Below are 26,545 nucleotides of genomic sequence, written 5' to 3' on the forward strand. Positions count from 1 at the left end.
GCGTCCGACTAGACCGCTAGTAATTGAGTTCTAGCCTGAGCAGTGAAACAGGCTCATGGCGAAGGGGGTGGAATTCCATAAATATCTGTGTTAGATCCCCTGCCCCCCCGACCCTAATGGTTTACCCCTGCTTGGAGGCAGGGGACTGGACTAAATGGACCTCCCGGCTCTGGGAGCGTTTGACTTGTCTGCCGTGCGACCTCGGGCAAGTCCCTTACCCGCTCTGTGCCTCGGCTGCCTCATCCGTAAAATGGGGATTAAATCTGTGAGCTCCGTGAGGGACATGGTCTGAGTCCAACCTGATTAGCTTGCATCTACCCCAGTGCTCGGCACATAGTAAGCGCTTAACGGATACCATAAAAATAGATTATTCAGCTCTCCCGCCGCCTCTTCCCGAGGTCACACAGCAGGCCAGTGGTGGAGTCATGATTAGAACCCAAGCCCTCTGGCTCCCAGGCCCGTGCTTTATCCACTGGGAGCCACTGCTTCTCTATTTTGTGCAAGAGCACTGTACTGAGCACTTGGGAGAGTACAATTTGAGTTGGTAGACACAATCCCTAGAGAAGCAGCGTGGCTCATTGGAAAGAGCCCGGGCTTGGGAGTCAGAGGTCACGGGTTCAAATCCCGGCTCCGCCACTAGTCAGCTGTGGGACTGTGGGCAAGTCACTTAACTTTTCTGTGCCTCAGTTACCTCATCTGTAAAATGGGGATTAACTGTGAGCCTCACGTGGGACAACCTGATTCCCCTGTATCTCCCCCAGCACTTAGAACAGTGCTCTGCACATAGAAAGCGCTTACCGGATACCGACGTTATTATTATTATATTACCCTCAAAGACTTTACAGTCTACTGTGTACAGAGCATTGTATGAAGCACTTGAGAGAGTAAAAGACAATACAGTTAGTACACACACGAAACCTGACCTCAAGGACCTTACAGTCTACTCTGTGCAGCACACTGCACTAAGCACTTGGGAGGATACAACACAATAGAGTTGAAGACACAATCTCTGCCTTCAAAGAGCTTGCTGCCTATTGCGTGCAGAGCACTGTACTAAACACTTAATAATAATAATGTCGGTGTTTGTTAAGCGCTTACTAGGTGCCGAGCACTGTCCTAAGCGCTGGGGAAGATACAGGGTAATCGGGTTGTCCCACGTGGGGCTCACCCACTTTTAATCCCCATTTTACAGATGAGGGAACTGGGGCACAGAGAAGTGAAGTGACTCGCCCACAGTCACCCAGCTGACAAGTGGCAGAGCCGGGAGTCGAACTCATGACCTCTGACTCCGAAGCCCGGGCTCTTTCCACTGAGCCACGCTGCTTACTTGGGAGAATACAGCGCAATAGAGTTGGTGCCAAAATTGCTTCCCGTGAGAGAAGCTTACAAACCTGTGTGTGCTTTTGAAGTGTTTTGCTTGGCAGAAGGTTGTCCCATTCTCAGACTGAGATTCCTGGGGCCAGTTCCTTGCCCAGCGAGCCGAGAGGGCAGCGATCCTCGGCATCCACCCCCCCCCCCCCAACATCCTTGTTCCGCCTCGACCCGGAAGCGGGGCCGGAGGAGCCTAATCGAACCAAATCGAAGATAGATGTTCAACAAGAAAGGTGCAAATGTAAATCAGGGTAGAGAGTATAATAGAATTTATGGAAATCGCCAGCTTGTGCCAGAGCCTGAGCGATGATGGAGGTGATTATTAATTAATCATGGTCTTCGGGGAAAAAGTATCAGTGTAAGGAGTAATTAAAATGAAGCATTGTACAGTTGTAGCGAATGATGATTTATGAGGCTAACCAATTGCCACTCTGCCCTCTTCCGCCCCTCAGGCCCAATGGGAAGGTTTAACCGGACGGATCGTTTTCAACAAAACCAGTGGGCTGAGGACAGATTTTGACTTGGATATCGTCAGCCTGAAGGAAGACGGCCTCGAAAAGGTTTGTGAGGTTATTTCCTCCCTGGACCCGCCCCCCCCCCCCCCCTTCCCACCCCCCCGCCCCCCCGACCCCTGGTCTCTGCCACAGCGGAAAGGGCGAGCTCTTCCTAGGGTGAGGGTGGTGTCTCCCACCCACCCACACATTTGGAAAAACCAGGTTTGAAACCATTTTAGGATTAAGAAAGGGGCCTCCTTTGCCAATGAAAGGCTTTCTCTGAAGCCCTTTCATATGTCGGCTACAAAGAGCAAAGCCTTTTTTCTCCCCACCGGCTAGTTTTTATTACAGGTGTAATCAGCGGGGTCTACCTAGTCTCCCACCACGGTCCTCCGCCCCCGCCCCCTACCCTCCCCCTGACACTCTCTGCTCGCTGCAGTCAGTCAGTCAGACGGTCACATTTATTGAGTGCTTACTGTGTGCGCAGCACTGTACTAAGTACTTGGGAGGGTACATGGTGGGAGGGTATACCATTAAGATGGTCCCGTGGTGGGTTGGGAGAGTGTGAGCCGGGCGGGAATTAGAGCCGGTTCACAAGTAAGCCACGCTGCCAGTCGTGGGTTGATCAGTGCCGAACTGATGATGATAATAATTATGCCATTTGTTAAGCACTTACTATATTCCAGGCACCGTGCTAAGCGCTGGGGTGGATACAAGCAAATTGGGTTGGACCCAGTCCCTGTCCCACTTGGGGCCCTCAGTCTCAATCCCCATTTTGCAGATGAGGGAATTGAGGCCCAGAGAGGCGAAGTGACTTCCCCAGGTCACCCTGCAGAGAAGTGGCAGAGCCGGGATTAGAACTCGTGCCCTGCTGACTCTCAGGCCCGTGCTCTGTCCACTACGCCATGCTGCTTCCCTTGCTTTCCCATCGTAGGTGTCCCCCCCGCCAAGACTCAGGTCCCTCCTGGACAGAGGAGGGAGAGACGAGCTCTTTTCCAAATCGGATGTGCTCTGGTCTCCAAACTCTCTGCTGGGAGTGAGGATTGCATTGTATGTTCTGCATATAGTAAGCACTCAACAGATAATAGTAATAATAGTAATAATTGTGGTATTTGTTAAGCGGTTACTCTGTGCCAGGCACTGTACTAAGCACTTGGGGGAGGACAGTAGAGATCGCCTATCTTCCCTCCCGTTCAAACTGTCAGCCTCACCTATAACAAGTACTGTGTTTCGAGTGGACAGAACACGGGCCTGGGAGTCAGCGGGACCTGGGTTCTAATCCCACTTCCGCCACTTGTCCGTTGTGTGATTTGGGGCAAGTCACTTCACTTCTCTGTGCCTCAGTTACCTCATCTGTAAAATGGGGACTTAGACTGTGAGCCCCACGTGGGACAGGGACTGTGTCCAACCTTGCGTCAACTCCGGCACCCAGTACAGTTCCTGGCACATAGTAGGCACCTCAAAAAAAAAAAAAAGGTGGCGTTGTGTCAGCCTCAGTGCTTAGCACAGTCCCTGGCCCACAGTAGATGCTTAACAAATATCATGACTGTCGTTTGGACTATGGGAGAATTAGTTGACCTCTCCCAGTTTAAGGGCGGGGAAGGCCAGATGGTGTTTCAGCAGTGGATCCTGGACAGATTGACTGGCGGGGCTGGAGCAGATGTCGAACGGAGCCAGAGAACGGTGGCTGAGAGCTTGCAGTTGGACCTTTCTGGGGAGTCGGGAGAAGATTCCCCCGACCGGCGGCCACGTCTGGAAGCTGAATAGCTGGTGGGGAGAAGCCGCCGAGGGCTACAGGCCGGCTGGGTTTCAATTAACTTGGCAGCGAGCGGTATGAAGTGCAGAAATGGATTTGGGTGGAATTCGTCTCCCCGGGCTCGGTCGTGCCCTCTGCCTCAGCCGGGCCCCGGGCTTCCATTATAAAAACTCCAATTCGGGAAGCTCGGATCGGTTGCGGCTGGGCCGTCGGGGGCGGATCCGCTTCGGTTTCTGGAGAGGCGTCATTTAGAGTCTTCGAAGCGCTCTTTTTCCTTCGAGTCCTCGGGAGTTCGGAAAAATCCACACCTTCATTTCAGTGAGGTTGGGATTTACTGCTTTTCCGGGATTCTGAGGGAAAACCTGTGATGCAGCCATAACCGATATCAAGCTGCCCGATGGGACCAGGGTCGATGCTGTCAGAGCGTGGCAGTCTCTCCCCGCAGCCGGCTTGGGTACGAAGCTCGTCTTCAGACGGTAAGCTCGTTGTGGGCAGGAGATGTCTGTTTATTGTTTTATCATACTCTCCCAAGCGCTTAGCGTAGTGCTGTGTACGCAGCGTGGCTCAGTGGAAAGAGCACGGGCGTGGGAGTCAGAGGTCATGGGTTCGAATCCCGGCTCTGTCACTCGTCAGCTGTGTGACGGTGGGCAAGTCACTTTACTCCTCTGTGCCTCAGTTCCCTCATCTGGAAAATGGGGATTAAGACTGTGAGCCTCACGTGGGACGACCTGATGACCCTGTATCTCCCCCAGCGCTTAGAACGGTGCTCTGCACATAATAAGCGCTTAACAAATACCAACATCGTCGTCATCATCACAGTAAGCACTCAGTCAATGCTCCTGACCGACTGACATCGTGTCAGCGCCGGGAAATGCGATGAAGAGAAAGCGTTCGTTGAAGCAGACCCGCGGCACCTCAAAGACCTTTTTGCTCTCCCACCCCAACCCTCCCAGCCCCCGGCCCAGACCCTCTCTGAAAGGGTCTGAGGACGGAGCCAGGAACAGGGAGGAAGCAGAAGATGAGGGGAAGGGGAGAGCAAAAGTTGGGGATGGAAGAAGGATGGGAACATTCTTAGCTCAGCGGGACACAAGAGGCCGGAGGGAGGCGTGACAGATTTTCCTAACCTGTTGAGGGTCACACACACTTCTCTGCCACTTGCCTGCTATGTGACCTTGGGCAAGTCGCTTAACTTCTCTGTGCCTCAGTTACTTCATCTGTAAAGTGGGGATTAAGACTGTGAGCCCCATTTGGGACATGGATCAAGTCCAACCCGATTAGCTTGTGTCTATACCGGTGCTTAAAATAGTGCCTGGTACATAGTAAGCGCTTAACAAATGCCATTGAAAAAAAGTTCTCCCAGCTCATCTTCCCAAGAGTGGGGTAGGGAAGGGGGTGCAAGGCATCCAAACTTCTGTTTGCCTGGTGGTAGCAAGAGGAATTTTTAAAAAAATATTTAATGGTATTACAAAGTGCTTACTATGTACCAGGCACTGTACTAAGCACTGGGGTGGATACAAGCAAATTGGGTTGGACATAGTTCCTGCCCCACATGAGGCTCACAGTCTGAATCTCCATTGTACAGATGAGGTAACTGAGGCACAAAGAAGTGAAGTGATTTGCCCAAGGTCACCCAACCTACAAAGGGCGAAGCTGGGATTAGAACGTATGACCTTCAGACACCCAGGCCCATGCTCTATCCACAGTGCCATGCTGCTTCTCAGGTTCTGTCTAGGTGACGGTGGCCACAGGATTGGAATGTGTTGAATCCTTTCCATTCAGTAGAGGATGGGGGTTAGTGGACTGGGACAGGCTGGAAGCCAGATGACCCGACTCTGCCTCTTGTCTGCTGTGCGACCTTGGGGTAAGTCACTTTTCTGGTCAGTTTCCTCATCTGTCAAATGCCAATCCTCTTGTGGGAGAGGGATCTCCATTTGACTCAGGCCCTGCTCACCTGGGGATCCCCATTTGACAGATGAGGGAAATGAGACCCAGAGAAAGTGTGTTCAGCCTCCTTAACCTGTAATTTACCTCAGTGCTTAGTATAATACTTGGCATAATCAATCGATCGTATTTATTGAGCACTTAGGACATTGTACTAAGCACTTGAGAGAGTACAAAACAATAATACAACAGACACATTCCCTGCCCACAATGAGCATAATATAGTAAGCGCTTAACCTCCCCAATTGTTATCGTGGAGGGCACACAGAAGGTACCAAGCTCTACCCTCAATCCATGAGAGAGAATAAACATTGATCCTCTGCTTAAGGAGCTCACCTAGTAGGAGAAACAAGATCAGCATATCTAACTCCTGCCACAATATGTCCAAAATGACTCATCCAGAGAGGCATTTAAAGAAGAGTGGAGGGGGAGGCAGGGGACCCCAAGCGAGTTGATAGGCTGGCGAGTAAGTGGGGATGATGTGGGAAGGCCTCCTGGAGGAGTTGGCCTTGAGCTGCGGATCAAACCAAGGGTGGGTGGCCAACTGGTCTGATGGAAAGAAAAGGGGGGGGGAGAGCAACTGGTGTGACGGGAGAATGGATGTGAGAAGCAGCGTGGCCGAGTGGAAAGAGCATGGGCCTGGGAGGGGATGCAGGTTCTAATCCTGGCTCTCCCACATTTCTGCTGTGTGACCTCAGGCAAGTAACTTCATTTTTCTGTGCCTCAGTTATCTCATCTGTAAAACGGGGATCAAGGCTGAAAGCCTTGTATCTACCCCAGTGCTTGGCACACACTAAGCACCTAACAAATACCGCAGTTATTACTGTTATTGTTATTGAGGGTGGGGGCCAACTGAGTGACGGGAAGAAAAACGGTGGGGAGGAGGGCAACTGGTTTGATGGGAGGTTTGTTCGGCACTAGATTCTCTTTGCTGGGGAGAGGAGAGAAGAGTGACTCACGCTCGGGTGACTGGGAAAAGAATCTCGTTCCTTGAAATGGGCAAGAATCTGGGTGCCCAGGAATGGAAGACAGATACAAAGATTCCTTTCTACCATCCGCGCTCGCGTTCTCTCTGCAGGGGAATCTGGCTCATTTGGAGAGCTCAACCGTGTCTCCTGTCCGTCTGCCTGTCTGTCTCTGTTTCACTCTCTTGTATGCAGGTGGGGATCTGGAGTCCCGCTGACGGCCTGAACATCACCGAGATCACCAAGGGGAGGGGCCCCAACGTCACAGACTCTCTGACCAATCGATCCCTCATTGTCACCACTGTCCTGGTAAGAGCCGCCAGCCCACGAACCCCCGGCTCTTTGCGTGGCCCAGTGGAAAGGACCCAGACCAGGCAGTCCGAGGAATTGGGTTCTAATCCCAGCTCCGCCACGTGCCTGCGGCGAGACCTTGGGAAAGTCACTTCACTTCTTTGGGCTTTGGTTTCCTCATCTGGTCTCCTTCCTTTTTTAGCTGTAAACCCCACGTGAGACAGGGACCGTGTCCAACTCGATTATCTTGTATCTGCCTCAGTGCTTAGTAAGTGCTGCTTAACAAATACTCCGGTTATTATTATTATCGTTACCAAGAGAATGGCTATCATCCTTTGCCTTCTTCACCAACTCTGATCCGGGCGATCCCTGGGATTTGATTTTTTTTTTCCCAGTCAGAATTCATCCCCTGGACCATCCAGGGAGGCACTGGCTGCCCTAATGAGCACCCCAAGATTGTCCACTCTAGGTAACCTCTGCTTCTACACACCTAGACCAGACTAGGGGCTGGGGAGAGATTTTTGTTGGGTGCAACTCTCCAGGTTTCCATCCACTGAGACACACAATCAATCAACTGTTGGTATGAAAGAGTTGGTAGACATGTTCTCTGACCACAAGGAGCTCACGGTCTAGGAGGGGAGACAGTAAAATAAATAAATTATGGATATGTAAGTAAGTGTTGTGGGACTGAGGTGGAAGTGAAAAAAAGGGGGGAAATCCAAATGAAAAGGCAATCCAGAAGGGGGTGGGAGAGTACAATAAAGTTGGCATACACATTTCCTGCCCACTACCAGCTTACAGTCAGGTGGGGTAGACAGACATTCATATTAATAAATCATTTACAATATATAATTAAAAGATATGACGCTCCCAGGAGACTCCATCAGAAACTATGCTTCCCCACCTCCAGAGAGCTCACGGTCTCAGGGAGGAGACAGAGAAAAATCGCTTACACTTGGTGCGGGTAGGGACTCTAAACTCCCCTCTAGACTTTAAGCACCTTGTAGGTAGGGGAACGTGCCTGCCAACTCTGTTATATTGTTCTCTCCCAAGCTGCTAGCGTAGTGCTCTGCACACAGTAAGCACTCAATAAACATGATTGCTCTATTGATTGAAAGAGCAAAATATGTAATCGAAAATACAGATCGATCAGTGATATTTATTGAGCGCTTCCTGTGTGCAGAGCACTACACTAAGCACTTGGAGAGTACAATGCAACAGAATTAGTTGGCATATTCTGTGCCCAACGGAAGCTTACAGTCTTGAGGGGGAGATAGACATTAAAATAAATTTAGGAAATGTTCCTAAGTGGCATGAAGCTGAGGGTGGGATAAATATCAAATGCTTAAAGGGCATAGGTGATGCAGAAAGGAGAGGGAAGTGGAAATATGGCTTAATTGGGGACGTTCTCTTGGAGGAGATGTGATTTCAACAAGACTTTAAAGGTGGGGAGAGTGGTGGTCTGTCAGATATGAAAGGGGAGGGAGTTCCAGGCCAGAGGCAGGACGTGGGCAAAGGGTCATTGGTGAGATAGATGAGATTGAGGCAGCGTGAGTATGTTGGCGATGGAAGAGCGAAGCGTGCGGGCTGGGTGATAGTAGGAAATCAGGGAGGTAACGTAGGATGGGAAGAGCTGATTGAGTGTTTTAAAACAGTGGTAAGGAGTTTCTTACCTTGATGTGGAGGTGACAACCACAGGAGGTTCTTGGGGACGTGGGAGACATGGACTGAACAGATTTTAAAAAATAGGATCTGGGCAGCAGAGTGAAGTAAGGACTGCAGTGAGGTGGGGAGGTCAGTAAGGAGGTTGATGCAGTAGTCAAGGAAGGATAGGATAGGTTCTTGGATCATCAAAGTATCACTTTGGTTGGAGAGGAAAGGGTGGATTTTAACGATGTTGTGAAAGTAGAACCGCCAGGATTTGGTGACAGATTGACTCTGTGGGTTGAATGAGATGAGACGAGTCGAGAATCATGCCAAGTTTATGGGTCTGTGAGATGGAGGATAGTGGTGTTGCCTACAGTAATGGGAAAGACAGGGGGAGGACAGGGTTTGGGTGGTAATGTGAGGAGTTTTGTTTTGGACGTGTAAAAGGCAGATAAAAATATACTGCCGTGCATAAGGGCTGAGGATAGGAATAAAATACACGTGACGTAGCGGAGAGAGGAGCAGGCGGGCTGGGCCACCGGAAATGGTGTGGGGGATCTCTGAGGGGCAGGATTGGCCGTCAAACTGTCTGCTTCATGGCTGGCCAGCTGCAGCCACACACGCTCTGACCGCGGGTGGCGAAGCGGGGCGCTGCCAGGCCGACCGTGGCCCGGATCCTGGCTCCCGGCCGCGTACACGTCGGAGGGTCGTGGCCCATCCAGCTGTCGGCCGACCAGCGGGCAGCATGGAACCGTTTCGCTTTGACCGGCCCGGCTGATTGGGCGGGAGCAAGCAGGCGCTCCCATGGCAACTGCTCTTTGAGTGACAAGCGAGTCGGGGCCAAGCGATACAAGAAAGCAAAAATGGCTTGCTTCCCAGCAGACGGAATCTGTTCATCATCATCCCCACAGTGACTTTTTTTTCTTTCTCTGCCCTTCAGGTTTTTTTTTTCTTCTGTTTTCTTTTTTTTCCAGCCCGGAGATGTGGTGGGTGGAGTTCTTCCTCTCTCTGTCTTGGGATTCCTGAGAAACCAAATTCTATTTTCCACTTTCCCAAGCACTAGATTGGAGAGAGACAGAGAGCCGGCCCCCTCTGCCCACCTGGTTCTTTGAAGTCTCTCCGAGGACATACGGGCAGACAGGCTGATAGAGGGGCAGGCAGACGGGGAGAGGCTTAGCCAGCTCTTCCGGCCTGATGAGAAAACTCGAGGCATGCCCAGGCCAACTCAGAGGGGCCCTAGGGTCGCAGGTTCGTCCCCTTCTCCAGCTGTTCTTCCATCAAGCGTTCAGCCAGCCAGTGATCGTATTTATTGAGTACCTACCGAGTACCAGGCACTGTACTAAGTGTTTGGGAGAGGACAGCAGAAACCAAACAAAATGCAGACCTTGAAGGGTACGGGAATGTCTCAGAGAAAAACCCAGGCTCATCGGGAAGTGGGGGAAGCGAGGGCAATGGGATCAGCATTCCAATGCAGTTGTCTGCTTAGTGCAGTGTCTGGCACATAGTAAGTCCTAACGAATACCATTAAAAAGAAAAATAGGAGGGGGGCATGGTGGGGCCACGGGGGCCACACTAGCTCTCTGGACCCACGGAATTCTTCCTGGACTCTGTCCCCTTTTGGGTATTCCTGATCAGTTCACCCCATCACCACCCCAGATCCTCCACTCGCCCAGGAAGGAAACATCCCATTTGGTTCCCTATCTGTGCCATCTTTCTGTGCTTGAAAAGAGCAGAATGATTAGTGAGTGTGTGTGAGTGTGTTTGTGTGTGTGCCTTCTGTGCTCCAGCGGAGAAACCGGGAAGGAGATGGACAGGCCAAGAAGTGACTTGAATAGTTCCAATCTCCTGGCCCTCCCTTAGTCGTCCCGCAATCCGGAAAGGCCGAAAGAGTTTCCGTCGCCCCTCCGAACCCATCCAGGAGTTGGGCTTCATCCGGTCAGGTTCTTTCACTGGGGCTGGCGATTGTAATCGATCAGTAGAACGGATGGGTCACTCGATAATATTTACTAAGTACAGGGAGCCTCGTTATTGAGAAATCAGAACAAGAGCCTTAGCTGGGAGAAAATACGGAACAGGTCCCTTTTTGGGATTCCTGTTTTCTCTGACTTATTGAAGAGAAATATTACCCCCAACAACCACCCCCTCTCTCCCAGAGCAATCTGAGAGCCGTGAAGTTATGAAATTGAGGGCACCTTCACCCAGCAATCGATTAGCGGCTGAGAGAGCTTGTGAATTGGATGTCTGGACATTTCCAGTAATAAATTGTGAAATAGTCCATGAATAAGTAGTTCACGGAGTTCAGAATTACCCCCTAGGAAATGTTTCAAACCTGAAGATACATTACCAAGGCGAGCACCATTTTAATGCTCAGTGCTTCTGCTGTTAAATATGTATGCTCTCCCCAAAGCACTTCCCGAAATTAATAGCATTTTACAGCTGCTCTGAAGCCAGCGTATTTATATGGACATGCAGAGAGGTTCAGCCGCTGTGGCGGATTGCAAATGAAGTGCTAATTTCAGAGGACAGTGATGGGGAAGAGCTGAAGAGAGAGAGCGAGGCAAGATGGTCTCTGAGACCTTTCCAAAATCGGCCTTGGCTGGGCAGAGATTTGAACTTTTGGGGGGGTTGTGGAGTCGGCACTGGACAGGAGGAGGCCCTGTGAGAACATGCCAACTCCTCGAGGAAACAGCCAACAGGGTGGAGGAAGAAGGGCCTTGCAGAGGGAGGCCAGAGGGAGTTGTCGGTGAGGTGGTCCATCATCCATTTCCACATGACGACTCGAAGCGATTTTTGTTGTCTCCCGTTCAACCTGTTGTGACAAGGTATCAGGGTTCTGCCGGATGCTCATCTCTTCATCTCTAGAGCCTGTCCGTCCTCCTTAGGCTCAGGACTCCGTCTCTGACCCACCTTCTGGTGGCGGGTAGAGAGGGGCGCCGTTCATCCACATCTGCCCTCTGCCCAACCCTCCAACTTTTGGAATGAGTGATGGGAGTGAAGAGAGGAGCTGAAAGGACACGGCTTCCTTTTCTGCACCAAATTAGATTCGGGAAGTGATTTTCTCAGAATTGCTGTGGCATCGAGGGCCCCTTTTGGATTCAGATAAAAGATGTTCTTCAATCTGCCTGTCTGGAGCAGCTCTGCTCTTCAGGGCATCCTGATGGAACGGTTCCAAGTCAAGGGTAAATAAGCCTGTCAGGGGTGGAAGGGAGGCCTCAAGCTAAAGGGAGAGAACACAATCCTCTCACCAAAGTGCTTTGGGATGCTCCGGGATGGTCCGGGGGTTTTCCCCATCCCATCTATCTTAACTCAGGCGTTCTCCATCGTTTAGTCCGAGGGTCTGTTTGACACCACCCTAATGATTTGATTGATGTTTTAACAGCTGTCTTTCCCTTTAAGAGTAGAAGCTCTCTGTGGGCAAGGCAAATCTCCTGGGCTTCTGTTGTCATCATCATCAGTGGTATTTACTGAGTGTTCACTGTGTGCAGAGCACTTTACTAAGGAATGACAGTTGTGGACAGGGAATGTGTCCGTTTATTGTTGTATTGAACTCTCCCAAGTACTTAGTACAGTGCTCTGCGTGCAGTAAGCGCTCGATAAATGCTATGAAATGAAATGACTGGGGAGAGTACAACAGAGTTGGTAGACACATTCCCTGCCCACAACAAGCTTACAGTCTGCTGTCCTTTCCCAAGCACTTAGAACAGCATTGCGCCCAGTAAATACCATTACAACCACTGCTGCTTCCCTTCCCGACCTGAATTTTCAGGAGGGGCAGGGGGTGCTGGAAAGGAGGAGGAGATGAGGGAAGCTGCAGATTCACTCATTCCTAAGTGTTGGTTGAGCACCTCTTGTGTGTAGTACCTGGCACTGGGCAGAATCCAATCAAAATGAATTAAGTGGGACTGCTCTTAAGGAGCTTACAGTCTAAAGCGGACAAGGTGGAGCTTTGTCCTTCAATTAATCCATCGGTGATTTTCACTGAGCTCCTGTTATGTGCAGAGCACTGCACTAAGCGGTTAAAAGAGTACAACAGAATTAGTAGATACACTCTTGCCCTCAAGGAACTTAGAGTCTTAGGGAGTCTACTGATGTGTGAGACTGTGCTTGACTGTATCAAAGTGTGTTCCTATTATCTGTAAATAATTTTTGATTACCCATCTAGTGTGTTCCTGTTATTTGTAAATAATTTATGATTGCCCATCTCCCTCATTAAACTGTAAGTTGCTTTTTTAATTGTACTTGCCAAGTGCTTATTATGTGCCAGGCACTGTACTAAGCACTGGGATGGATACAAGCTAATCAGTTTGGACTCAGCCTCTGTCCCACATAGGGTTTCAAAAGCTTAATCTCCATTTTCCAGATGAGGTAACTGAGGCCCAGAGAAGTGAAGTGACTTGCCCAAGGTCACATAGACAAGTGGCAGAGCCGGGATTAGAACCCAGTTGCTTCTGACTCCCAGGCCCAGGCTCTTTCCACTAGGCCATGCTGCTCCTCAAGTTCCTTCAGGGCTGGGACCATTCATTTCCATGGAATGCTCCAAAGCGCTTCGTACAGGGCTTCGCAGTCGGTAGGGGCTCGGTAAATATGTCTATTGAATGGAATTAAGGAACTCCTCCCAACCACCCAAAATAAGGAGGCAGGGGCGCAAAGTTGGAAGCAGCATGGTCTAGTGGAAAAAGCAAATTGGCTTTGGGATCCTGCCGTGGGCCAAGAGCCCAGCTGGCAGTCCGCAGCTCCCTGGGCCACTACTCAGGCACGGCACATCCACAGGGTGAGGCCGAACTCCAACTCGCTTCTCCCCCATCCCGGCCTGGCACTTGTTACAGGAGACCGCCTTCTCTTCCACCCGCCTTCAGAGGCCAGCTCCCCTCCCCTGTTCCCTTCTCCAGGGATTGTCCCGCAGCGAGGCCCAGAAGGCAGGGAATGGGGGGCAACGAGGGGTTCCGCAAGGTTGCCCCAGGGATCCCACCGCCCCTCCGGGCCCCCTGAGCCCCGCACAGGCTCTCACCACCCCCCAACCCCTCTCCAGGAGGAGCCATTCGTCATGTTCCGTAAGTCAGATCGAGCACTCTTTGGGAATGAACGCTTCGAGGGCTTCTGCATCGACCTGCTCAAGGAGCTGGCCCACATCCTGGGCTTCACCTATGACATCCGGCTGGCGGAGGACGGGAAGTACGGGGCGCAGGACGACAAGGGCCAGTGGAATGGCATGATCAAGGAGCTCATCGACCACGTAAGCTGGGGCTGGGGCAGGGCCAGCAGCAGTGCCTAGGCTGGGTGAAGGGTGAGATCAGGGTGGGGGCAAAGACCAGGGCAGGAGAAGGGGAAAGGGGGCAGAACAGGGTCAGGGCATCAGGCGGCGTGAGGGCAAGATGGGAGCCATGAGAGATGCCGGGACAGGGAAGGGGCTAGGTCACATATTGGCCTGTCGGGACAGGGAGAGGAGATACTGCCCATCATCATGGTCCCTAAGCCCTGGGCTATGTTGAACCTCTCCCCTCGGGGTCTCTGAACGGCTTGCACCTTGGGAGGAGAGGAGAGACCCTATCCCCATCAGCGTCCCCGTGGCCCACCTGCTTAAAGCCATGGCAAAGGACCCAACGTGGATAAGGCAGCCGAGTGGTCTGAGCTTAGCTTACAAACCAGTTGATATTCCAGAGAAATTCCGGTCCATTGGCTCCTCTAGACTATAAGTTCCATGTGGGCAGGGAATGTGTCTGCTAAGTCTGTTGCATTGTACTTTCCCAAGTGCTTAGTACAGTGCTCTGCACAAAGTAAGCACACAATAAAGACCATTGATAAGAATGCCTGCCCAGTGAGGTCCACTAAGGGAACGGGACTCCCAGTTTCGCTCTTTTGATATCTCTGAGGAGGCCCGACAATGTCCACCTGGGGCCAAAAAGACCCACAGCGGTGTCCCTGGGGCCCAGAGCTCTCTGAAGCCCGTGTCCTCCAAGCCCCCACCTCCACTAAGATCCCTGCCTCCACCATGGCCTGGGAATCAGAAGGACCTGGATTCTAATCCCGGCTCCGCCACTTGTCTGCTGTGTGACCTCGGACAAGTCACTGAACTTCCCTGTGACGTAGTTACTTCATCGGTAAAAAGGGGATTAAGTCTGTGAGCCGCATGTGGAGCACGGACTGTGTCCAGCCTGATTACGTAGTATCTACCCCAGTGCCTGACACACAGTAAGCACTTAAAAAAAATGCCATAAGAAAAAAAACATCTATCGGAAAAGCCAGATCTCAAGCTCTGACTGGCTCATCTTCCGGAGCTTCTGGGCCCCAGCAGAGGACACATTTCCAAATGTGGACAGAAAACGGCATCTGCCTTCAAGCTGTTCTGGGCCCCGGCGGTGCCTAAGATCTCATTTAATCCTCCAGTACGAGGCCAAGGAAAGTGGAAACGAACTCCGCTTCCTCGTTCCGTGAAGTCAGCATTCAGCCAGGCTCAGGATCCCTGGCGGATCCTTCCAATCGATGTCATTTACAATCTCATTCTCTTGTCACTGAGATCTTTGCTGAGTAATAAGAAACAGGTTCAGGTCTGAGCCTCCCGTCCCAGCCCGGCCAGTTACCGGATCTTGGCAAAGTCACAGCCCCTGGGACACCTCAAGAGGAAAGAGAAGCAGAGTGGCCTAGTGGAAAGAGCACAGGGCTGGGAGTCGGAGGACCTGGGTTCTAAATCCAGCTCCACCACTTGTCTGATGAGGGACTTTGTGCTAGGGACCTGAACTCTCTGAGTCTCAATTCCCTCATCTCTAAAGTGAAGTCTCAATACCTTCTCTCCTCCTTATTAGACCGTGAGCCCCAGGTGGCTGATCTGATTAACTGGTATATTCCCCGGTGCTTAGCTTAGTGCTTGTATGTAGTCAGGGCTGGAAAATAGACCACTTAGTGTTTTTATTAAGTGATACAGGTTGCCCGGGCTAAGGTTATAGGAGAGCTGAACAATTACTTGGCAAATAAGGTCAAATAAGGCAAATAAAGCAACCAATTTGGGTAGCTAAGCTGAAAATCCCTTCTTATTAGAAGTAGTAAGAGTATAAAGAGCCTCATGCATGCAAAGCATTGTCCTAAGCGCTGTACTTGTTCAAGAGTGTTCTGTATGTACTAAACTATTATTATCATTTTAATTATTATTAGGACTAGACATAGTCTCTGCCTCCCCCCGGCCCCCCCCCCCGAGAGCTTAGAGTCTAAGGATAAGGGAGAGGAGGCTGTTGGTGACACAAGTGGAGGGAAAGATGGAAAAGTAACAGGAGGGAACAATGGCAGCTATAAATACGCTGGGTTTGGAGGGACAGGGTTTCGATCCTTTCACCATGGGTCAGTGGTATTTATTGGTATTCATTTATGGAATTTGAGTTTCTTAGCTGAAGCCTAGGGTACAACAACCCCATCAGGCAAAACGTCAGTCCCCCTTACTGCCCCAAGTTCCACATTGCTGCCGCCGGGTGCTGGAGCAGAGGCTGCTGGCAGTCCTATAAGATTCTTAAAGCAGTCAGGAAAATCTGCACTGGCTTAAAGGGCCAGAACCTAAAGAAAACCAAGTAAGGCACCTAAAATTCCTTCAATTCTGCCTCCCCTTGCTATTCCCTGGTTATTTACTGAGCCCCCACTGAGTGCAGTGCACTGTACTATGGACTTGGAAGAGTGCAATATAACAGATTTTAATAGACATGTTCCCTGCCCACAAAGTCTCTTAATTTCTCAGGGCCTCAGTTCCCTCAACTGTGAAATGGAGATTCTATGCCTGTTCTCCCTCCTACTAAGTCTACGGGCCCCATGTGGAAGAGGCACTGTGCTGACCTGATTATCTCGTGAATACCTTCGAGCTTAGGAAAGTGCTTTTTTATGGTATTTGTTACTACGTGCCAGGCGCTGTACTAAATGCTATCAGGTTGGACGCAGTTCCGGTCCCACAGAGGGCTCCCAGTCTTAATCCCCGTCGTACACATGAGGCATAGTGAGGTGACTCGCCCAAGGTCACACAGCAGACAAGTGGCAGAGCAGGGATAAGAACCCAGGTCTTTCTGACTCCCAGACCCGTGCTCTTTCCACTAGGCCACACTGCTTGGCCCCTATTCTGAATAAACAGATAAACTCACTGTGGGCAGGGAATGTTTCTACCAACTCTGCCATATTTCAGTGCTCCGAACACAGTAAGTGCTCAATAAGTACGACTGATTGATCGATTGACTGACTGCAGTTATTAGAGCTCTTCTAGGCCCTGGTCTCAGTTGTAAAAATGAGTGAGCACTAATCTATTGTCTTGATACAACTGTGCATTTCTTACTAATTCACGGTATCCATCAAGGTACCGGGGACACTGACAGGAGATTCGGGAGCTCTTGTTAGTCCTGATTCGTTACAATTGATGGGCCTGTCGTCCCTAGCGTGATGCCATTTTTAATAGCGCCATAACCATTTATTAGAGTCGTCGGATAATTAGTCTTCTTCTCTACGGCCCGCAGAAAGGGTGGCAAAGGCTTCGGAATATTATCGCTCCATTATTAGCTCTTTGAACAAAAACGTAATAATGAAAAACGCCAACCCACTGAAACGTTTTCTCATGCAGACGTAATTTCTGGGGCACCTGAAGTAGTCATTTTCAAATGGGAAGCTAAAAAATAATTAACATGATTACATTTCGCTAAAGGCCCTGCTACAATTAGGTGGAATTTCTAGACCAGCTACTTTTTGGTGTGTGTGTGATGGGAGAGCAAAGGAGCTCGAGATTGGAGAGGTGGTCAGTTAGTAGTATTTATTGAGCGCTTACTGTGCAGATCACTGTACTAAGCACTTGGGGGAGTGCTATGTAGCAGACACATTCCTTGCCCACACTGAGCTCTGAGGTGGAGTGTCAGACTGAAAGATTTTATTCTCATCAGCCTAATGTTCCTCAAATCAGTATGGGAGATGGTAGCATTGAGGTCTGTTTGTTATTTCATTTTGACCTCTGAGTTATCTTTGGATAAAATTGTGGAATCATGTATAGGGAAAAGGGAGTGGACTGAAGTGAATAGTATTACTGTGAGTGTGTCTGTGTGTGTGTGTACGAGTGAATATGTGCACCTGGGAAGATTTGTATATGTGGGTGGGTGGGCATGACGGATTTGTGTGGGTTTGGGTTTTATTTTTTGAGCCTTTTATTTTACGGCATTTGTAAAGTGCTCACTGTAATGAGCTCTGGGGTAGATACAAGCAAATCCGACTGGACACCGTTCATGTCCCACATGGGGGTCACAGGCTTAAATCCCCATTTTGCAGATGATGTAACTGAGGCCCAGAGAAGTGAAGTGACTTGCTCAAGGTCACACAGCAAACAGGGGTGGCAAAGCAGTGATTCTCTGACTTCCGGGACCATGCTCTGTCTACTAGGCCACGCTGCTTCTCATTAACATTAATATCCTTATTAACAACAATAATGGTAGCTGTGGTACTTGTGCTTATTAGGGGCCAAGAACTGTGCTAAATACTGGGGCAGATGCAAGTTGATCAGGTCCGAATCAGTCCCTTTCCCTCATGGCTCACAGTCTAATTAGGTGGGAGAACAGGGATTAAATCCCCATTTTACAGATGAGGGAACTGAGGCACAGAGAAGGACAGTAACTCGCCCAGGCTCACCCAGCAGACAAGTGGTGGAGCTGAGGTTAGAACCCAGGTCCCCTGACTCCCGTTACCCTGCTCTTTCCACTAGGCCACGCTGCTTCTCAATTTATAAGTATTTTTCACACTGCGGGAAGCCATTAGTTATTTTACTCTCCAGATCATCACATTTTATGAGTGAGTTTAGAGAAAACCTAAACCAAAATACCAATCCAGTGAAACAGCTTCAGCGTGGCTCGGTGGAAAGAGCACGGGCTTTGGAGTCCGCGGTCATGGGTTCGAATCCCGGTTCTGCCACTAGGAGCTGTGTGACTGTGGGCAAGTCACTTCACTTCTCTGTGCCTCAGTTACCTCATCTGTAAAGTGGGGATGAAGACTGTGAGCCCCACGTGGGACAACCTGATTCCCCTGTGTCTACCCCGGTGCTTAGAACAGTGCTCTGCACGTAGTAAGCGCTTAACAAATACCAACGTTATTATTATTATTATTATTGGCAGACAGGCGGATTCCCCAGTTGGGGAAGTACCAGGAATAATTGTGGTATTGGCTGAGTGCTTACTATGCGCCAAGCACTGAACGAAACCCTGGGGTAGATACAAGATAATTAGGTAGCACACAGTTTCTGTCCCACATGAGCTCACAGTCTGAAGAGGAGGGACAGAGGTGGCTGGTGGCCTTTCACTCAATGGAATTTATTGTGTGCAGAGCGCTGGACTTGGGAGAGTATTATACACTAGAGATGATAAACATGATCCCTTCCCTCTGGGAGCTTAGAGGGAATGGTGGGGATGGAGGGGGGGGGGGGGGGACACTGGAACCCAGGGCAATCTTGCCAACGAGAGAGGAGGAAGCACCAGGGACCGGGGTTGTCGGAGCCAGAAGGCCAAGGGAGACTGTGTCTCCTCCGGCTTCTGGGACCGGATGGTACGGTCTGAGTGAGCATCGTATTCCGTGCGCAAGAGGCTGGTTCGCTGCTCCTTCGTCTCATCCTGAGAGAACTCTCAAAAGAGTGCTTGACACATAGTAAGCGCTTAATGAATACCATCATCCTTATTCTCGGTGGATGAAGCAGCATGGCCTGAGAGTCAGAGGACTTGGGTTCCAATCCCCAGCACCACTACTTGTTTGCTGAGTGACCTTGGGCAAATCACTTAATTTCTCTTTGCCTTAGTTTCTTCACCTGTAAAATGGGGATTCAAATCCTGTTCTCCCTCCTACTTAGTCCCTGCCCCACATGGGACTCACATGCTCTGTCCAATCTGCATATCCTGTATCTCCCCCTGTGCTTAATACAGTGCTTGACACATAGTAAGTACTTGGCAAATACCATAATTATTATTGTCATTATATATCTGACATTAATTCGGATAAAGGCCGGTGGAGGGAATGGTCCTATTGGAGGGTTTTCATCTACCCTTTTTTGAAATTATTACTATTACCTTGCGATATCTGTCAATCAGTGATATTTATTGAGCACTTACTGTATGCAGAGCACTGTACTAAGCGCTTGGGACAGTACACTATAACAGAGTTGGTAGACGAGGGACTCCCACTCTGAGGTAGGGAGATGGACGTATCTTTTCCCCATTTCACAGATAGGAAAACCGAGGCCTAGAGCAGTTAAATGACTTTCCTAAGGGCTAACGAGAGGCCAGCGGCAAAGCGGAGATTCAAACCCGAGGCTTCAGACCTTCAGTCCTGGGCTCTTTCTCTTAGGGCTTTGTTAATTCATCACAGTAGCTGAACAAGGTCTGTATCAAATTCCCACCTAGGGAGTTTTCCCCAGTGCTTAAAACAGTACTCTGCCCACACACTGCTTAGTAAATACTATTCCTACTACTGGTACTTCAGGGCAATGTCCACAGCCGGCTGTCAGCACAGACTTTTGCTTGACTGACCGACCGGCGGACCGAAATTTGAGGTCGGCAGATAAATTCCGGGACCTGACGAATGTCATCCCACCATCCAGCTGACTTCCCTCTCAGAACCCTGCACTCAGCAAATCCTTCATTACCGCCCACCTTGAGGACGAGTCCTCAGGGAGAGGAGGTGAACGACGGCGAAGTCTAACGCCCATGACCGTCAATAGCCCAGGACCACCGGGGCGATTGATCCGCCGCTACGGATCTGGTCGACTTTGAGCTTGACCTTGTTGACCAAGGACGAGGGTGCTGACGGCGGAGCCTGTGTGGGCCGCTGCTTTGAACGTTTCACTGAGCGCTGAGCTTTCGAGAGAGGGGGAAGCATAAGGGAACTGGCTTCTTGGGAATATTTTCCTTCCTTTGTGTTACAAAAAATCCAAACCAAAATAGTTGTTAAGCACTTACTATGTGTTAAGCCCTGGACTGGTTACAAGCAAATCGGGCTGGACACAGTCCCTGTCCCACATGGGGCCCACGCTCTGAACCTCCAGTTTACGGGTGATGTGAGGCCCAGAAAAGTGAAGTGACTTGCCCAAAGTCACACGGCAGACAAGAGCCAGGATTAGAAGGCAGTTCCTTTTGTCTCCCAGGTCCGTGCTCTATCCACCAGGCCGCCGTGCTTTTCTGAACCTGTAATAGCAGTAGTAGCAGATGTTATGATGTTCTTTATTGGGAGCCCACTGGGTGCAGAGCACTGTAATAAACTCCTGGAACTCCCTCCCTTCCCACATGAGACAGGCGACAGTTCTCCCCACATTCAAATCCCTTCTAAAATCCCACTTCCCTCTAACAAGCCTTCCCCTGTTAATCTCCCGGTACCCCGAGCCAAATCATCCCTTCAGCCAGTTTGAGCACTTCTGAATTTATTCACAATCTCCTCAGCACTCATAATAACATTTCTTTTTAATGCTACGATAACAGGTAGCCCCCGGTGGAAGCCTAAGGCACATTTCCTGTCCATAAGGAGCTTACTCTCTTCTCGGGGGAGGCAGACACGAGGCTCACATTTTCCCCAAATGTCACCGAGCAGAGGGAGACCCTGTGTGATGTAAGGGACGGGACTCGTTACCATTCTCAGATGACTCCCGGAGAAAGCCGGTATCCAGGTGGGAGTTCCGTGCCCAAGGTGGGGCCAAGCTCCGGCAGCCCCTCCAGGTTTCTGAGTCCGGACCCCAGTTTCCCCTTCTCCTCAAAAAGCCTCAGGCACGGTTGCAAAGAAGCCAAACACCCGACTCGATGGAATCTACGATTATATCTCAGCAGCTGCCCGGGTAGGTCTCCGAGAAACTGAGACACATGTTTGGCGACTGAAAAAAAGAAAAAAAGGGATAAAACTCCAAAAGTGGAAGTGTTTTCTCACCCTACGCGTCTGAGATCCCGAGGGGGGAGGATTCACATTTTCTCCATATGCTCGACTTCCGAGGAACAGGAGGCTCCAAGGAGATGGGGCTGATTGATTGTCTAGAAATGCCAATCGATTCATGGGTGCGGCAAGATGAGGCGGCCAGGGACGAAAGCAGGAGGATTTGCAGATACAGTCAATCAGTTAATCAGTGTTATTTATTGAGCACTTACTACATGCAGAGCACTGTCCTAAGTGCTTTAGGAGAGTACAAAATAGGGTAGACTTGGTAAACACATTCCCTGCCCACACTGAGCTGGTGGCTTATAGACACCAGTCAATGAATCAGTAGCTTTTGTCCTTTATTCACCCCACCTTCAGCCCCCCCGGCACTTTTATACCTATCTGTAATTTATTTATATAATGTCTGTCTTCCCCTCTAGACTGTAAGCTCCTTGTAGGCAGGGAATGGTGTCTTCTAATTCTGTTTACTGTACTCTCCCAAGGGCTTAGTACAGTGCTCTGCGCAGAGTAAGTGGTCAGTAAAATAAATGCCACTGATTGAGTCTGTTGGGTGCAGAACCCTGTGCTCTAGGTTGAGAGTAAACCCAGAGCCACAGCGGTCCTGCCCTCAGGGAGCAGACAGGCTATAAGGTAGGTGGGACAGCGGCAGAGACAAAGCACATTGATTCAACAGAGTGAGTATGCAACTGAAGCAATCACGGATTACGAAAATGGCATTTTTTAAGCGTTCACTATGTGCCAAGCGCTGGGGTAGCTACCGTAACATCGGGTTAGACACACAGTGAGAGGGAGAACGGATATTTAATCTCCATTTTACGGTAGAGGAAACTGAGGCTCCGAGAAGTTAAGTGACTTGTCCCAGTTGACACAGCAGTCCAGTGGCAGAGGTCTGGGCCCAGGCTCTTTTGACTAGGGTACAGTGCTCCTGACCTGTGCATCCCACATGTCCTATTCTGGCCTCATCTCTTTTGGTGTTTTTGTTGAGCTTCTTATTTTGTTTTCTCCCTTTTTACTCTGTTAAGCGGATTGAAACAGGGCAGCTCCTGGGGCCTGTGAGGAGGGTGGGGGGGATGGGAGGGGGGTGTATGTGGGGGTGTGTGTATATATTTGTATGCAGGAGGTGGGGAAGGGATGGGCATTTCAGGGCCTGAGGAGCAGCAATCTTACAAAACGCTCTTGGTGGGGTTTGGCTTCCTTCGGGAGAAGGGTTGGGGGCACTGGAGAAAGTGAGGTGCGCCCCAAGCAAGGTCAGGAGAAAAGGAGGTTTCGAATTGGCAAGAGCTGTGCGGCAGAGAGAGAAAATGAACTCTCATTCGGACTCTGGCCTGGCCCGTTACTCCATGACCCAATTCTCTCTCTGTAGGGCCCCGTTGCTATGACTGAGGCCATGAGGGGAGGTGGGCAGGGATGGAGAAAAGAGGGGAGATTTGCTTCCTGGGGGTTAGAGGGTTGGCTGGTGCGGCAGGGGGGCTGCTAAGCGATCGGGGTGAGACCCTGTTGGAGATAAAGTCGGGTGACTCGCTTGAGGGAGTTTAGAGATTTATTCGTGAGCGTCTTTTCCTGGAGCCTAAGCAGTCCTGCCTTCAGAAGATGTGTACGAGATTCGGGAGAGATTTGGGAAAGAAGCGGAAGTGGGTCAGCATCTTGACCGCGCCGATTAGCGGAGGCGGAAGTGGGTCAGGCATCCCATGATGCGGTGCGAAAGCGGGCTTGCGCCTGCTAATCAGCTCAGTCAAGACAAAGGCTAAAGTCATTCTGGAATTGTTGCGAGAGGAGAGGAAAAATAACATAAGATGTTAACTGGCCCACCCTACGTGATGTCCCCCAGATCCTGGTGTCCACCACTTCCACCCACCCCCTCTCAACTCCGTATGCCTTCCTCGGGTCAGGCAAACCGAGAAGCAGTAGGGTATTCTCTGAGTACAGGTAGATGGTGAATCTCCTTCATCTGTTGCCCACTAGGTCTTTTCTGAACCCACAGCACGCGGGGCCATACGCAGGGCTCCTGGATCCATTCATTCAGTGGTTTTTATTGAGCGTCCCCAGAGTGAACAGCACTGTACTAAGTACTGGGGAAGAATTCAATAGAGGATAAATAAGATTTGTTCCCTGGCCCTCAGGACTCGTCTAAAGGCAACTGGTGAAGCACACCGGGTTAGAAATGTGGGGTTCTTCAACCCCACCCGAGAGCACGGATCGGATCGCCCTGGTGGTGCCGCCATCTTGGATTATGAACTGAATGACACCAGAGAGCTGAATTGGGACGAGGTGGGGGTGGAGTTGTTCTGACAGGCTGGAGAGTTGGCGGGCTGACGGGAGGCCTGGGTGGTTTGACTGATTGAAAAACCAGAGGCACACAGTTGGCGTTGAAAATCAGGGCGAGAATGAATGTCAGTCATTCCACTCCCCGAGGCCGGTTCTATCAGGAGGCAGGGGTCAGCTGCCCAGTTTTCCGGCTCCTATCCCCAGCCTCCGCCTGATGCCCTGACTGATTGCACCTCTCTCTCTCGCTCTCTCTCTTCTCCTCTGCGCATTCCTCCTCCCCCCAACCTCACCCAGAAAGCAGACCTGGCCGTGGCCCCCCTGACCATCACCCACATCCGGGAGAAAGCCATCGACTTCTCGAAGCCTTTCATGACCCTGGGTGTCAGCATCCTGTACCGCAAGCCCAACGGCACCAACCCTGGCGTCTTCTCCTTCCTCAACCCCCTGTCGCCGGACATCTGGATGTACGTCCTGCTGGCCTACCTGGGGGTCAGCTGCGTGCTCTTCGTCATCGCCAGGTGTGTGAATTTGAGATTCCCCTCCGACCCCTCACTTCCCTGGGAAGCCCAGCCCGGGGACCCCCTGAGCATTATCTCGAGGGCCCCTCTCAATAGATAGAGGAGAGGTTTTGGTGGCTGCAGCCGTTAGACTAGGCCGGAACTGAGATAGCCTCCCCTTAGAAGGTGGGATGGATACCATGGGTTGGCATTCCCTCGTCACCCTGGTGCCTAGTGTGGAGCCCTATGTGGGTTTATGGAGGGTCTCGGGGGTGAGAGGGGGCACTATGCCACTCCATTAACATCTTTAAACCGCCTTTCGACTTGATCGATAGGTGGGGACCACCGTCTTCATCCTCCCCTGGCCCAAGGGGGGCATCAGCCCTCCCCCGCGGTGATCTCCAGCCACCTTCCCCCGGGGAGGTGACGGAGCTGTCCCCCCACCCCCTCCCGCTATGCTCCTCAACTCCCCCTTTATTTTCTGATATATTATTTCTTCTTGTTGTCTCCTTTTTTTCATCCTAACGAAGCTCTGAGAGACTCCTCTGGAGAGGCAATTTGAGATCCAAGTACTTTGTGTTACGGTCTTTTTTTCTGCTGAGCCTGCTTTGAAATGCTTTCTCCACCCGCCCCTCTTCCCCCCCCTCCCCCCGTTTTTTTTTTCCTTTCAGTCTCCACGCTAAGAGAGACCAAAAGGAAAAGATGTTAGAGCTAAAATTGTACCTTCTCATGTCTCCTTTTCTCTAAGACCTCCCTGCTCCGGAAAGGAGAGATGCAGCCTGAGGCCACAGCATCACAGTCCCAGCTTATCATGGCCCCATCTCACTCTGTAGAAAGGCACCCCCGCCCTCCCTAAAATAAAAAAGACCCTTCATTCCGCCCCTGGTTTCTTTAATGGTCAAACAAGCCTTTTAAAGGCCTCTAGTTGCTTCCCGGCTGTTGCTTTACAATTTTCAGAATATTTTCTGTCATTCGAGCAGATCCTCTAGGTTCTCTCCCCATGTTGCTCTGCTCCTCTCTCCCCCCACTCCCTCGCTCGCTCGCTCTCGGCCCCTTGACGTCTTCCCCACGCCGTGGAACCTGGATCGTTTGATCTCCCCATCCCATCTGTTTCATGTCCTTTCATCCTTCACCTGAAGGGAGTTTTGCCTGTGTTCCCTCCGGTTGAACAGGGTGGCAGGCACTTGGGTTCTAGACCGACAGCTTGGGGTTTAACCTAGTGGCAGGCGAGGCCCGCCGGCCCGGCTAATTAACCCAGCCTTGCAGATAAGCCTGGCGACACAGGCCAGAGAGTTAGAAGGAATCTAAAAGATGAGATATGCGGTAGTCCTGATTTTGATTTGCGCACTCAGCCGGTGCATCATTGCTCGATCACTCAGTGGTATTTATTGAGCGCTTTCTGTACCTAGGACTTGGGAGAGTACATGAGAACAGAGTTGATAGACACAATCTCTGCCCTCATGGAGCTTACGGTTTAGCCGGGGAGACTGACATTCAAATCTATTACAGATTGGGGAAGTGGCAGAGGATAAGGATCTGTCCTTAAGTGCTGTGGGGCTGGGCATGTGCTTGAGGGGTTGCAGACCCACAGGTGATGTAGAAGGGAGGGTGAATGGGGTGGGGAAAAGAGAGGTTGGGCAGGGATTTTAGGAGGGCTTTGAAGATGGGGAAAGTGGTAGTCAATCAGAAGTGAATGGAGAGGGTGTTCCAGGCCAGAGGGGAGGATGGGGGTGAGGGATCATTGGTGGGAGAGGTGAGATCAAGGTATGGGCAGTATGGTTTAGTGGTTGGGGTCAAGAGCTCAGGCTGGATTCTAGTGGGAGAGGAGCGGAGATAGGAGGAGAGGGAGAACTGGTTGAACCCACCCTATCGGCCCCAGACCCCTTCCTGGAGGTGGTTTTCGGGGGCGGGGGGAGGCAGATAATTGTGAAACTACCAGGTTTTTTGGAGCGAAGGTAACCCAGTGTAATAATTAGCATGTCTGGAACCAAGGCAAGTACCCCAGAATTCAATGGCTCGGGAAAAGTTGGGCCTTCTAGAAAATACGTATCCGGGACTAGAGAAGTACTCACCTGGGAAGAGAGCAGAAAAGCTCCCGGCTCGGAGAGGCAACAGTCCAGAAATGAGGGGGAGGGTTCTCCTTAATCTCCCAACCCCCCAGTCAGTCTCCAATCAGTCAATCAATCAGTGGTATTTATTGAGCGCTTACTGGGTGCAGAGCACAATAATAAGCACTTGGGAGAATACAATTCAGGAGAGTCGGTAGGCATGATTCCTGCCCACGAGAACCTTTGGACATTTGATATTCACCCCACTCCCCAATCCCACAACACGTATGTACAGATCTTTAAATTATAAATTATTTATTCATATTAGTGGTTGCCTTCCTCCTCTAGACTGTAAGCTCATTATGGGCAG

At 50.7% G+C, this 26,545-nt stretch overlaps 1 protein-coding gene across 5 annotated transcripts in view; it reads left to right on the forward strand.

Moving 5' to 3' along the window:
* Positions 1-26,545, forward strand: part of GRIK3 (glutamate ionotropic receptor kainate type subunit 3) — a 153,085-nt gene that overhangs the window by 114,839 nt on the left and 11,701 nt on the right. For 2 of the 5 annotated variants that reach the window (XM_029080717.1, XM_029080718.1), the window contains exons 8-12: positions 1,824-1,931; positions 6,723-6,836; positions 13,495-13,698; positions 23,925-24,148; positions 24,658-24,696. In XM_029080717.1, the coding sequence (XP_028936550.1) occupies positions 1,824-1,931; positions 6,723-6,836; positions 13,495-13,698; positions 23,925-24,148; positions 24,658-24,696 (689 nt within the window). The remainder of the gene's footprint in view (positions 1-1,823; positions 1,932-6,722; positions 6,837-13,494; positions 13,699-23,924; positions 24,149-24,657; positions 24,697-26,545) is intronic. The other 3 variants (XM_029080719.1, XM_029080720.1, XM_029080721.1) reach the window with 3 other exon arrangements.

This window comes from Ornithorhynchus anatinus, chromosome 16 (genome assembly GCF_004115215.2).
Source record: "Ornithorhynchus anatinus isolate Pmale09 chromosome 16, mOrnAna1.pri.v4, whole genome shotgun sequence".
Taxonomy (NCBI): Eukaryota; Metazoa; Chordata; class Mammalia; order Monotremata; family Ornithorhynchidae; genus Ornithorhynchus; species Ornithorhynchus anatinus.